The sequence below is a fragment of the Varanus komodoensis genome, unplaced genomic scaffold, assembly GCF_004798865.1.
Source record: "Varanus komodoensis strain SLA01 unplaced genomic scaffold, ASM479886v1 scaffold32, whole genome shotgun sequence".
Taxonomy (NCBI): domain Eukaryota; kingdom Metazoa; phylum Chordata; class Lepidosauria; order Squamata; family Varanidae; genus Varanus; species Varanus komodoensis.
In genome coordinates, this window is record NW_025335798.1 from 9,250,225 (window position 1) to 9,264,456 (window position 14,232).

At 44.5% G+C, this 14,232-nt stretch overlaps 1 protein-coding gene across 9 annotated transcripts in view; it reads right to left on the reverse strand.

Moving 5' to 3' along the window:
* CLASP1 (cytoplasmic linker associated protein 1) overlaps positions 1–14,232 on the reverse strand; it is a 222,703-nt gene that overhangs the window by 13,882 nt on the left and 194,589 nt on the right. For all 9 annotated transcript variants that reach the window (XM_044438058.1, XM_044438065.1, XM_044438064.1 and 6 more), the window contains 4 exons: positions 11,670–11,820; positions 9,471–9,717; positions 6,152–6,342; positions 193–321 (listed from right to left, as the gene is read on the reverse strand). In XM_044438058.1, coding sequence (XP_044293993.1) covers positions 193–321; positions 6,152–6,342; positions 9,471–9,717; positions 11,670–11,820 — 718 coding nt within the window. The remainder of the gene's footprint in view (positions 1–192; positions 322–6,151; positions 6,343–9,470; positions 9,718–11,669; positions 11,821–14,232) is intronic.

A 14,232-nucleotide genomic window follows, 5' to 3' on the forward strand; every position in this document is an offset into this window, starting at 1 on the left:
AGCACAGAACATGTTTGCTGCAACATGTTTCATTTAGGGCAGCCAAAAAACTGTATCTTTCAATCTTTGACCTCTGAGTACCAAAAGGGTCAAGAGAATCCTCTTGACAACAAACCCTGGAGAACAGAGTCTTGCTTGGGGTTGCTGCGACACTGTCCACACCCCAAGCAGCAACAGCAGAACCTGAATTACCTCTTTGTGAGAATCTTTATGTGCTTCCAGAGTCTTCATGATAGTCAGTTCAGCATAGTTCTTAAATCTTGCAGGCTGATTCCTCAAGATTTCTCGCAACACTCTCAATGCCAAGGCTCTTATCGAATGCTAAACCAAAAGAAACAGCACATGTTGAAGTAGAGATTATATAGTCTGTCAGAATCACAAACACAAGATGTCTGTTGCTTGGACTGGAAGCAACACCAGCACACAATTTATATTTTGGTAAAAACAATCCTCTAGATCATGGAAGGGGAGGGTTAGGATTGCGAGAACCTGCACAGCAATGAGAACCCAGCATCCGTGCATCACGGGTCTTGCCTTCAAAATGCAATAATGTATTTGCATGAGAAGCAGAGAGATGCTAATAAGCAACGTGCAACCTTCCAGTCCTATTTTTCTGCTGTGGATCTGTTAATCCCACAAGTGAAAGGTTTACTCCTCCAAACAAAAACAGAAAAAGCTTGTGGTGTGCAACATTTTCAGGTAGCAGAAATAACTTGGTTCTTCTTTTCATGTGCCACATGGTTTCTGGTCTTTCAGGGTATCTTACCATCATGTTCTTACATGTATTATTTCAGCTATGAGGGGAGAGGTTGCAACTTTCATTTTAAAATACAGGGTAGAATTTCCTAGTTTCTAGCAATGCCACATTAGCCCTTGATCTAAGAGAATTGTAAAGAATTGTGGAGAATCTTGAGAGAAAAGCCAGAAGCAATCTATCATATATGAAGTTCTGATATATTCTGCAAACACAGCTGAATGCAAAATAATCCATTCGATTTCTTTGATAAGGATACTGAAGCTCTGTAAAGATCAATTCAAACTCCTTTGAATTTTTTCTGAATTCTGACCAATGATTGTAATTCATATAGCAAACTCAACAAGTAGTCCACATATAATTCTAGATTTCTTTTGGAAATCACTACTGCAGTTCTCATAATTCAGTTTATTGGCACCCCAGCCCTAACTTTCACCAACGCCTTTACACTGGAAGGTTATTATTAGTGAGAATATGAGAACAACTTCTTAGGTTATGTAACTGGTGGATTGTGTTTCTGGATGACAGCCATTCCAAACAGCGCCTGCAGTTTCAACAGAGGAGTATTTAGCTTAACTCACTCCAGTCGGAACTTTTTAAGTACATCCTGATGTTTTTGTATTCACCTGTGCAAGTCATGTGCTAGCACATGACTTGTCTCCTGATTAAATCTCCCAATGCTTCATCGATAGTAACAGCTATTTAGAAACGAATACAACAAATTCTGTTGGTGGCTTTCAGAATCCTGTTTTACTATTTAATGGCATTTCCATGTTATAAATGGATGAAATATGAAAAACCTCAGAAGTATTGAGTCAATAAAGCATCCATTGATAAGAGGTTACTTTTTCAGTTGTTTTCCTTTTAGGGAATGGAGGGTAAAAACTGATTAAATATTGATTACAATCAGTGATTTTCTCATGCAATATAAGCCAATTCAATCAGGGTTTTTGTTGCATCTAAGAGGGATCTAATAATCTGTTCAAACTACATCTGCAGGTGTAACAAGGTAAGGTCTGGCTGAAACTCCATATCTAACCTACAGAATATCTAGTATCTGCAGTGAATAAGTAGGGCAGGGAATATAATACTTGTTGGCTTGACACCACTACTTCTTGTACTTGTGGGATGACCCATACCAAAAGCTCCAGAAGCAAGAATGTCCACTTCCTCTCAGAAGACAAGAAAAGAAAATGATAAATAATACACTTGCTCTGATTTACTATATTTCATTTTTGTATTTTGTCTTATGTTATGAACTGCCTGGAGAGCGTAGCTGAAGAAGTAAGCAAACAAAACAGTGTTAAAGTAGGTCTGACTTACTTAAATAAACAGACAGAAGTCAGAGCAGGAATGACTGCATTTATCCAAAGGGCAATTATAATCAAAGAGTTTAAAAATGGTGCAGTTATTCTTTAATATTAATATTCATCATACCACCAATCCAGATCTACCACTGTACTGCTAGACCTTTAGCTATTGGCATAACCTCATCCAGAGCCAGCTCCCCATTTGAAAGTCCAGGCAAAACTGCCTGGGCTCCTCCCTCTGCTGCTGGACCAGAAAGACTTACCTGGCAGCACTATTTATTTATTATTTATTATATTTATACCCCACCTTTTTCCTTTCAAGGAACTCAAGGTGGCTTACATGTTCCTGCTTTCAATCTTATCCCCACAACAGCCACCCTGTGAGGTCGGCTGTTCTGAGAGTCTGTGACTGGCCCAAACTCACCCAGTGAGTTCATGGCTGAGTGGGGATGAGCACCCCAGTCTCCCAAGCCCCAGACCCACTCTCTTAACCACTACACTGCTAGATGGGTGGGGACTGCCAGTCTGATTCTCCACATGCTACTTTGGGTGCATGTAGGGAATGAAAACGACAGCTTTACCAAGCAGCCACTACTGTTTGGAGCACTGGGCCAGAGGTTTATTTTATGTTTTAAGAGAAGTCTGTGGCAAACCTCACCAGTGGGCCACGGTACAGCTTTGGGGTTCTAGCAGCTACTCAAGGACTCTACCTGCGAATGCCAGCCTTACAGCCAGCAAAGGTTTTGGACAGTGTGCGTATGCAGTGTTCGCATCACACAGATTTAGCAGGTTTGGGAACAATATATGCTGCAGAAAGCATATGTCCCTGTCCCTCCTGTCCCTCCTTCTGATCCTGCCCCCAACCAGAGGGCGCCAGGTAGCCTTGTCAACCACCCCTCGGGTCTGACGGTGCTGCTGCTCAATGCCAGGTCGATCAATAATAAATCTTCCCTCATCCATGACTTGATTGTGGATGAGGGGGCCGACCTGGCTTGCATAACGGAGACCTGGGCGGGAGAGGGAGGGGATGTTGCCCTCTCCCAGTTGTGCCCGCCCGGGTATCTGGTTCAACACTGTTCACGCCCAGAAGGGAGGGGAGGGGGAGTCGCGTTGGTTTACAGAGCCTCCATCTCTCTCACGGGTCTTCCGGTCCCTTTGAGACCAGGGCTGGAGTGCCTCTACTTGGTGTTGGGCGAACGAGACAGATTGGGGATTCTATTGGTGTACCGTGCACCTTTCTGCCCAGCAGTCTCCCTATCTGAGCTGACAGAGACCGTCTCGGACCTGGTGTTGAGGACCCCCAGGATGTTGGTCCTGGGGGACTTCAATCTCCATGCCGAGTCTGGACTGACCGGGGCGGCTCAGGACTTCATGGCCTCTATGACGGCCATGGGCCTGTCTCAAAACGTCACTGGCCCTACCCATGAACGTGGACACACTCTGGACCTGGTATTCACGACGGGGCAGGTAGAGGATGACCTGAGGGTGAAGAACTTATGTTTGACTCCCCTGTCATGGTCAGATCACCTCCTGGTGAAGTTTGTGCTCGAGAGCGGCCTCTCCCTCTATAAGAGTGCAGACCTGGTTGTATGGGCCCGCCCCCGGAGCCGGATGGATCCGGATGGATTCCTGGGGGCCCTGGGGGAATTTCCGGCTGACAAGACTGGTGCTCCTGTCGAGGCTCTGGTCGAACTGTGGAACGGAGAGATGACCAGGGCTGTGGACACAATCGCTCCTAAGCGTCCTCTCCCACCGGGCAGAGTCCGCTCTTCCCCTTGGTATACACCTGAATTACGGGCGATGAAGCGAGTTGGGAGACGGCTAGAGCGTAGGTGGAGGAAATCACGGGATGAATCTGACCGAACACACTTGAGAGCTCACTATCGGGCCTATGCTGTGGCGGTGAAGGCGGCGAAAAAGAAGGTTTTTTCTGCTTCCATTGCCTCCTCACAATGCCGTCCAGCGGAGCTTTTTCGAGTGGTGCAAGGCCTGGTTCGCCTGGGTCCTAAGGAAGATCCGATGCCACCCTCAAAGGCCCGCTGTGACGACTTTGCCAGGCATTTCAGGGAGAAAATCGCTCAGATTCGTCACGAGCTGGACTCCACTAATGAATCAGAGGTCTCTGAGGAGTCGCCAATGCCACCGTCTGGTCCAAAATTACTGGAGGAATTTCAATTATTGCGGCCCAATGATGTGGACAAGGTGCTTGGAAGAGTACGTCCCACCACGTGCCTATTGGATCCTTGCCCGTCTTGGTTAATAAATAACTCCAAGCACGGGATTGGGACCTGGATTTTGGAAGTGGTTAACGCTTCTCTGAGGGAGGGTCGAGTGCCTGCCCCTTTAAAGGAGGCGGTAATACGACCGGTCCTGAAGAAAGCGTCACTGGATCCAGAGATGGCCACTAACTATAGACCTGTGGCCAACATCCCGTTTCTGGGCAAGGTGCTGGAGCGAGTGGTGGCGGGACAACTCCAAGCACTCTTGGAGGAAACTGATTATCTGGATCCTTTTCAGTCCGGCTTCAGACCCGGGTACAGTACTGAATCTGCCTTGGTCGCCCTGTACGACGACCTGTGCAGGGAGAAGGACAGGGGGAGTACATCCCTGTTGGTTCTTCTGGACCTCTCGGCGGCTTTCGATACCATCGACCATGGTATCCTTCTGGATAGACTTGCGGGATTGGGGGTTGGAGGCACTGCTTTGCAGTGGTTCCGCTCCTATCTCGACGGTCGATTCCAGAAGGTAGTGCTGGGGGACCATGTCTCTACGTCATGGCAGCTATGCCATAGGGTACCACAGGGCTCCATTCTATCCCCTCTGCTATTTAACATCTATATGAAACCGCTGGGAGAGGTCATCAGGAGGTGTGGGCTGCGGAATCATCAATACGCTGATGATACCCAGCTTTACCTCTCATTCTCCACTAATCCAGGTGAGGCAGTGGCTGTGCTGAACCGGTGCTTGGCCGAGGTAAGGGAATGGATGAGGGCCAATAAACTGAAACTCAACCCAGACAAGACGGAGGTCCTGTTGGTTGGCGGATCGGGTTTCGGAGAGGGTGGATTTGACCTGGTCCTGAATGGTGCAACACTCCCTCTTAGGGATAAGGTCCGCAGCTTAGGTGTACTCCTCGACCCGGAGCTTTCTTTGGAAGCTCAGGTGACAGCGGTAGCGAGGAACGCCTTCCTTCAGCTTCGGCTGATTAATCAGCTGCGCCCCTACCTGGAATACGACTGCCTGGCGACGGTGACACACGCGCTGGTGACTTCCCGCCTAGACTTCTGTAACGTGCTTTACGTGGGGCTTCCCCTGAAGACAGTCCGAACACTCCAATTGGTGCAAAATAGAGCTGCCAGGTTGCTGACGGGGACGGGGCGTTATGCTCACATGACTCCAGTCCTCCATCAGCTTCACTGGCTTCCCATTGAAGCCCGGGCCCAATTCAAGGTGTTGATTATGACCTACAAAGCCCTAAACGGCTTGGGTCCTGGCTACCTGAACGAGCGCTTACGTCCGTATATGCCCGACCGCCCTTTGAGATCTGCGGGAGAGTCCCTTCTCCGGGAACCCTCCATGAAAGAAATTAGGAGAGTAAGTACCCGGAGGAGGGCTTTCTCTGCGGTGGCGCCCAACCTATGGAATTCACTCCCCAAAGAGGTCCGCCTGGCACCGTCGTTACTGGTTTTTCGGCGCCAGGTAAAGACCTTTTTATTTAAACATCATTTCAATTGTTAAAACATATGATCTGGCCTGGGCAACTTCTTCTTCCTTCTCTTTCTCCTCCTATATTTTTATTTTATACTGATAATTTTAATTTTGTATTTGTAAATCAATGTATTTTTTGTATTGTTATATTTAATGGTAATTTATTATGTACTATTGTATTTCAATGTATTTTATCATGTTGTAAGCCGCCCCGAGGTTTCGGCAAGGGGCGGCATAGAAATGTTATTATAATAATAATAATAATAATAATAATAATAATAATAATAATAATAATAATATGACATCTGAAAGCACCATATGGATGCTTTTAGAAGGTTAAGATTCACAAGGTGTACACAATAATATGTCAATGTCTTACATCTTTGTCTCCAAGTGTTTCAAGCAATAAAAGCAAGATGGTCTTGAAGTGCTCTTCCCAAACTCCCAGGTTATCTTCCCTTGTAATCTTCAGTAGCTCAAGAAGGGCCCCTTTCCGTTCTTCTACCCGCTCGTTGTGGTTGGATAATTCTTTTAAAAGATCAGCCACCAAATCGGAATGATCAATGGGCACTGATGGAACAAAGGAAAGGTGGGTCACTCCACAGTAAGGACAAACTAGCAGAACTGTAGACATATCTGAGGACAGGAGGTATTCACAGTATTTCTTTCTACAGCATCTATAAACACAATTTATCTCCAGTGCTTTGATCACACAGGTTTCCGTAGAACATCAACATAGTCAGCCTTTAACAGCAGTTACTCTGTTATCACCATACTCCTATAAAGCAAATCTGCTTGGCAGAGACTGTTCATGGCACTTCTCATATTGCTTTTGCAGTCACCTTAAAGCAAAGAACAGCGTTGCTCATGTAGCAGAGTAGATCTTTGCTAAGCTGATCTTAGCACCAACGTAAGCGGAGGCATCCCTTTACAGAGTGTCCAGGCTCTGGCCTCAGTCTCAGAGTGGGCAGACAAGGCTCAGCCCAAGCTTGCTATGCCACCAACTGAGGAGGCAGACCATGCTTGGGTACTTTGCCAGAGCCTGCTGAGAAGCAGCCAGGACCCTCACGAGGAGCCAAATGCCCCCCATGCTGCTTTGCTGGGCAACTGGCAAGGAGAGCACACTAGGGGGAATGCCTAGCAAGGAGGAGAGAAGCAGAATCCCGAACAGTCTCAAATTCTCCAACAGTGGGGGTGGAGCACAGGAGAAGAGGACTGGAAAGACAGGTTCAAATGGACTCAGTTCTCTTCCCATCCCACTGGAGGAAATTGCTCACTTGGAACTGTCCACAGGGCTGGAACTGACCGTTTGCCTTGCCTCCACCATGCTTTGAGGGCTTCTTGGCAGAACTAGGCCAAAATACGCCGAAGCACCAGGTGCTGGCTGATCACTGGAGTAAGTGAAAGGATTTGACTTTTGCCCTTTATCCCTGATTTCCATTCACAACTTAGATACCCTTAATAGGAAATTGAACCCCTATATTCCAGTTCTACCCTGACTGAACTATATGGTCAATCTGGTTAATTATATGGTCAAACACAGCTCTAAAAGTTGTGGTCCTGGACACACTTGAGCATGGCTGAGTGGATAAATGTCTACAAGTAATCTTGAAGGACCTGTGCTCATCCCCTGATGTGGAAGAAAGGCACAGCCTTATGCTGTATCCCTCAGTGTCTGGTGGTTCTCCATAATCCCTAGAAGGGCTATGATGGAGGGAAGGTTTTCCATGAAGCTGAGGCAACTAGAGCTAAACTTAAATCTTTCAGCAATTTCCCTTTTGTTTGAGTTTAAACAGGGATGGGGCAAAAGGAAGAATGAAAGTGAAAACATTGGGGGAAAACAGATAAAAAAAATTGTGGCAGGAGGCTTAGTGAGACAATTTGTGGTGGCAGTAGCTGTGGTTTTTTTTCTTTCTGCATTCTCTTATTTTTAGCTGGAACTGGCAGCTGAGCTGTAATCGTTAGTCCAACGACTCACTTGAAATGACACTGTATCATGGCATGGGAAAAAAGAGGGTGCCTGTCCCCGTCACTGGCCAGTGAAGGCCACTCTCCGCCCCCGCCCCCCGCCCCCTCAATCAATGCTTCCGAAGCAGTGCTACATCACAATGAACAGGGATTCCAAGTGAATGGATACTGGGTGGCTTGACAAGCCATTGATGACAGTGGCAGAGCAATCTTACAGAGAAAGAAGGAGAGAGAGAGAGAGAGAGAGAGAGAGAGAGAGAGAGAACGAACAAGGGAGGTGCTGCCACCACTGAACAGTTTTACAATTGTATTCTGCCACAAAGAAACTGCTGAAATAGTGTCCCGCTTTGGCAGCCTGTGAATGGGCCTGTGGGATGTGGGCACCATTTTCAGCACTGCCGTAGAGGAAAATGAACATTCCTTTTCCCATCAATTCAACAAACAAACCATTGTTTGCTGCAGGAAATACATAAAAAGGTAAAGGACAGATGTGTATGTCTTAACACAAAGCCCACTCAGACCAGGAAGTGGTGGCTGTTCACAGCTCTCTATCGTTCTCGAGTATTCGAGGATGGACATCTTCCCTTCACAACTCGTGTTTTACCACAAATTGTTTTTTACATTGCAACAAACACAGATGGAATGCTAGTGTACCATGCTGAAATGTGAATTGGTTGCTTGGCTACATACTTTGGCCATTCGTACTAGTCCCCTCCACCTCCATCAGACTTTCTGAATGGTGAGAATAGGCACAGTCATGGAAAAATATTATATTGTTGGCACACAACTGAAATGAACACTAATATTTCCCCATAGATTCTTACGTATATCATATTACTCACAGCTGTTGTGCATTTCAGTGAAGTGGAGTTAAAAAGTGATATAAATTGAAATAATAAACTAGTTTAAGGATGATGTATCCTTAGTGATTTAATATTAGGGATGTGCACTGCTGAAACTCCATTCCAGTGGGACTTTGCAGAGTTTCATTCTGATAATGGCAGACTATAGCAGACTTTTCCCCAATTCTAAAAATGTTCATATTTTTTACACACATTGAATACACACATTTGGAGGGTGGAATTCCATGATTTGGGCAAATGGTATTGGTTTTTTAAAAAAAATTGTGTTTAAATCTGCACGAATACAATCATTTTAATATCATTTCCAGGTCTAATAGAACTGTATGCTTTTTCAGGTCTTTACCTTATGCAAATAGGATTGTATTTTCTTTTCTTTCTTTCTTTCTTCTTTTTGCACATCTAGCAGTCTTCTCTTTTTTCCTGTTCTAACTCTCCATGTCAAGTTTATTCCCATCTGCACAATAGTTCATTTAGTGCAGCAGAGCCATATTTGCTACTTGTCAGAGAACTTGTAAATTTCATCGTCCTCTTACAGAGTCCCCGCCATCTTTGCTTTTTGTTTATAAAATCATAGAACAGTAGAGTTGAAAGGGGCCAAGAAGGCCATTGGGTCCAAGCCCCTGCTGTTGCAGGACACCAATTTACATGCCCATTTAACATGGCCATTCTTTTGTTAGAGGAAACTAGAATTACTCTAGAACAGTGATCCTCAAAGTTTTTTGGGCTGCTGCCCCCTTTCCTCCTGGGTGACAACCTTAGCCCCTCCACTGCAAATCAAAACAACCAATCACTGCTCCCCCTGGTTCATTCCACCCACCCCCTTTGGAAATAATTGCTCTAGAATGTGCAAAACAAGCCAAAACCAACCATCTCGAAGCTGATCAATATCATCATCAAACACAGCCTCTTTAAGAGCACTCTTGTCATAGGCGCTGATAGTATCTGCATATGGGTAGGGGTTATATTCTCGTGTTCGGGGTCCCGAAAAGGCACGTGGGGGCTGGGTATTGAGTAGGGATGTTTTGTTGTCGAGAGCCATCCTTCCTCCTTCTACAATATCACTGCTTCCACGCACATCAGTAGCTGGAGATGCTATCCCCCCTTCTCGAGAAACCTGCAGGAATAAACACAAATAGGATTTTTTTTGCGGGGGGGGAGGGAATTCTGAGAGGCAGTGTGATATAGTGGCTAAGTGTTGGACTAAGACTCAGGAGAGCCAGGGTCTAGTCCCCACTCAGTCAAGACACTCTGGGTGGCTCTGTGCCAGTCAAGAAGCCTCAGCCCAGCCAAGCTCACAGAGGGGGATGACTATGTAAGTGGCCAAAGGCTCCTCGCAGGTTGAAAAAAGGTGGGATATATAGATAAACTGAATATATAGATAAACTGAAAAATAAACTTTCAACAGCTGGCATTAAGCCAGAAGAAAGTAATGCAATTCTTTAGTAGTTTTACAATTTAATGGGAACCTGTTTGATAATGTGACCAGTTAGTACTTATTATCCACTCAGAGCCCTTGGAGTAAGATGGTTACAAATCTAAAGAACAGCATTTGTTTCCACTGAACATGTAGTTTTGAAGCTGAGATACACCAGTCACATGTAGCAAACCTTAAAAAAAGACTAACAACATTTTATCACTTTGCTCTTACTCCAAAACATTCTCTTACTGCATATGTAGTTGTAGGAGGACTTTGCAAGGAATTGTGTACTGACTCTCTGCCACTGGTCCTTGGCCCAACGAAAAACAAGAAGACTCATAAGCTGCATGGAGCTGCTCCAGTATTTGCTCCAGGCTCCTCCCAGCTGCCACCTGCACATTAGACTTCACTTACGAGGGGCCTGGCATACATGGATGCAGTGCACCTAAGCTCTAATGGCGCCACCTCTGCACCACAAAAGGAATGCATGTGAGTAGGGGCAGATGTGTGCTGAGCCAAGGAGGTTCCTAGGCAAACATGAAATGAAGTGAACCCGTGTTAGGCAGGATGCACCAACACAGCTCTGATTAATGTGTTAGACCTGGGAATCTGCAGGGGCAGCAGTATGTTGTGCACTGAAAGCACCACAGCGGAGCCTGTAGTCTTGACACCCGAGAGAGAAAAATCAACATACCAGATACATCAAGGTATACCTGAATGCATCTGAGTTTCCTCTATCCTTTTTCGCCCAGTGCAGTGAGAAGTACAAATATATGACATGAAACCGAAGATAAATTTTGAGAGACCCAAAAAAGTAGAAAAACTGAGATGAGGCCTGACATGGATACTACCCATGGGAAACGTTACCTTGCACAAGGGCTCTGCATTCCCAAGTTGCTTGTCTGTAGTTCTTCCATATGGCTGGGGCAATTTTTGCCCCTTCCATCGCAAACCTGTCTTTTGTGGGGTGAGCATGTCATAATACAGTTAAAATGACAGTGTGCATATGGAGAACTGCTTCACACAAACAACTTGTTGCTCAGTTACTTTTCAAAATGGCCATTCACATGAATGACCACATTTATGAATCAGACCTAAATTTACTTGCAATTCAGAGTAAGCAAAAGTGGAAAGATTTGACTAAGTTCAACAGGTCTGGAGGATGATAATACTCTAACAGGACAAAAATGATCTCCTTGAGATCAGCGGGAGAGGCCCTTCTCCAGGAAACCTCCGTGAAGGATATTAGGAGGGTAAGTACCTGGAGGAGGGCTTTCTCTGCGGTGGCACCTAAGTTATGGAATGTGCTCCCCAGAGAGGTCCTCCTGGCGCCGTGGTTATTTGTTTTTCGGCGCCAGGCCAAGACCTTTTTATTTAAACGTCATTTTAACTGTTAGCTTTATTTATTGATTTTATATCTTTGGCCAGGACGTCTCCAATTGTATTGTTTTTATATGTTTAATATGCATTTATTTATTGTTGTAAGCCGCCCTGAGACTTCGGCGAATGGGCGGCATAGAAGCCTACTTACTTACTAAATAAATAAATGCTTTCTTAATATGAAAACTATTCAGATTCATGAAAGTATTTCCAATACCAACTGGCAAATATTTTCAGAAGTGCTTCCAAAGTCACAAAAGGCTACTTACAATATCACTGTCCTTCTTCCCATCACGTTTGATTGGTTCATTCAGATCCTCTTGGCTACGAAAACTAAATTTTTCAATTGCTTCTGTGACTCCACGCAGAGAGCTGTAAATTTCATCAGAATTTAGGTTCTCCGTGTCGTAATCCAGCATGCTAAAGAGCGAACACATATGCAATGTTAAAACCAAAGAGCAGTTTGTTTATTTTTGAGCAATAATATTGCTGGCTTGGGGAGCATGAGTTGGCATCCAGTTTTGAAACGTGTGCTGACTTCCACAAATCAGACACAAACCTAAGGAATTCAGATGTTGGTTTTGAACTTTGTGAAAACTGACAACGCAGGGCTAGATATTGGCTATAATTCCACATGCACATAGTCAGCTTGAATACCCAACCAGTCCTTTCACAAAACCAATTTTAGAGTGTATTAGAATGCCTTGAAAGCAATACTTTTAGCCAAATAGCTAACAACATTCTTTCGTAGTACCATAAAATTAAGGGCACATAAAAATCCCCTAATTCCACATGTAGCTCAAGCATCTTGTCAAAGCCTCACTCCAAATATGTAGTAAGTAGCAATACATGGTTAGTAATAAAAGTAGACATTCATGATAATGGAAACTCAAAATGTTGTGGCACCATGGATTTGATGCATGAAATACACACATTTAGTTTGGGGCTTTACATTTTATGATATAAGAAATGTATTTAAGAGAATTTAAATAACTAAAATTAGTTTTATCCAGAGGGAAAGCTAACTGAGCCAGAAGCTCAAGCTCTTTCTTGGAAGCAGAAAGACTATCACTACCATTGCTTGGACATCAGATAGGAAAAGGCTTTTGCTTGGTACAGCTGGACACATGATGCCATCTCTGGACCTGCCCCGTTTCTCTTAGGTCCACAAAGTGTTCCATGACAGCTAGCATCATTGCTAACAGAGCTTGCATCAATAATAAATGGAAGCAGATTTGTGCTAGAAAAAGTGATTTCCTATGCGCCCTGCTGCTCTGATCATTTTGTCTGAGGCTTGCTGAAGGCTTTAAAGAAAACAAATAGCAAAAATAGCAATTGTTACATGCAAGTGTAACATGTCAATAAATCATTATGATGAGGAAAAAATCCCCAGCAGATCAGTTTTCCATATGAAACCCTGTAACTATGAAGATTATTCACATGTAGGACAGTGCTGGTTGAGTAGCAACCTTACACTGGAAAACAATCCCCATGAAATTATCTTTACCCTTTCTTTCCCCAGAACTGCACAATCTTTTCTCCCTTGAATCATCCTGTACACAACTATGGAAGTGCTTGCAAGATATGATCCCAGGTCTCTAGAATTCTAGACTCAAAAGGTGACCTCAGTAGCTACACTGCTGATGCTATTCTAAATGGAGCAACCCCTTCCATACTGTGTCTGCAAACGAGGGTTCTCCCTAAGGTGAAGCATGTTGAAGGGAGGCTAAAGAATTTTAATAAGACTAGTGAAGGGTAGGAAGGTGCATGTGCAATATGAGTATCCCCCCTGCCACCCCCCCATAATCCACTCCCCATAAGGGAATCTCAATGAGATGCTTTTCCCTGTTACTTTACTCAAAAGTGTAACCCAAACCAAAAACCTGGGTAGAGGCCAGGGTTTTATGACCACAAGTCTCAAATTCTGGATAGCCAGTATGCAAGAAACCAAAGCCTCAATAATAAGTTGTGAGAACCATGCAGGTATCATTTTTTCAAGTAAAGTTATATTCACAGAAACAAAAAGATGAAGATAGGGAGAAAACTCTAGCTTTGGGATGGATCTTAAGTGTGCGTGAAACAATATGGAAAAATGAAAAGAAGTAGAAGTAGAACCAACTTTGCCAAAGAGTGCATGAAAGGTGGCTGATTTCCTGTCTGCTTGAATGCACCTCAGGTAAAGACTATCCTGGGAGCAGAGTGCATCTGACTGCCCTGCTCACACACAAGATGGGGGGGGGGGTCTAGTTTGTATAAGAATGGCATCTGGGTGAGGGGATCCGAATGTTGCTCCCCTGAACCATTTCACATTGTGATCCCAGCCTGTTCAGTCCTGCGGACCATCAAATACAGCTGTCTTCATCATAGGTAGCCTGGTCCAGAGAAAAATGCTAAAGTGAAGGAGTGGAAAGGGATCCTCCAATCACAGGAATAACATGCTATGTATACAAAAATGATGTTTCACAGCATGGAAACATCTTTTGAACAGTAGCTTGCCAAAACCTTGGTTGCCCAAGCCAGGATGTAAATTATCTAGAAGTGTTTTTCCTCCTGCAAGAGAGTCAAGAAATGCTACCAAAGACAAGACTGATCTCTCCTGAATTCTCTGAGCTTCATAAATATCAGGAACAGAAACAGTTCCAGGATCTCTATCAACTTACTCTCTCTCTTCAACACTGGCCCAAGCAGGACCACCAGAACTGAAAGTGCATGTGTTTTGGCAAAGCAGCCATAAGGTAGCACCTAGACTTTCTAAACAAAGATTTGGAAGAATGCCCTACCTGGAAAGAAAGAAAGAAAGAAAGAAAGAAAGAAAGAAAGAAAGAAAGAAAG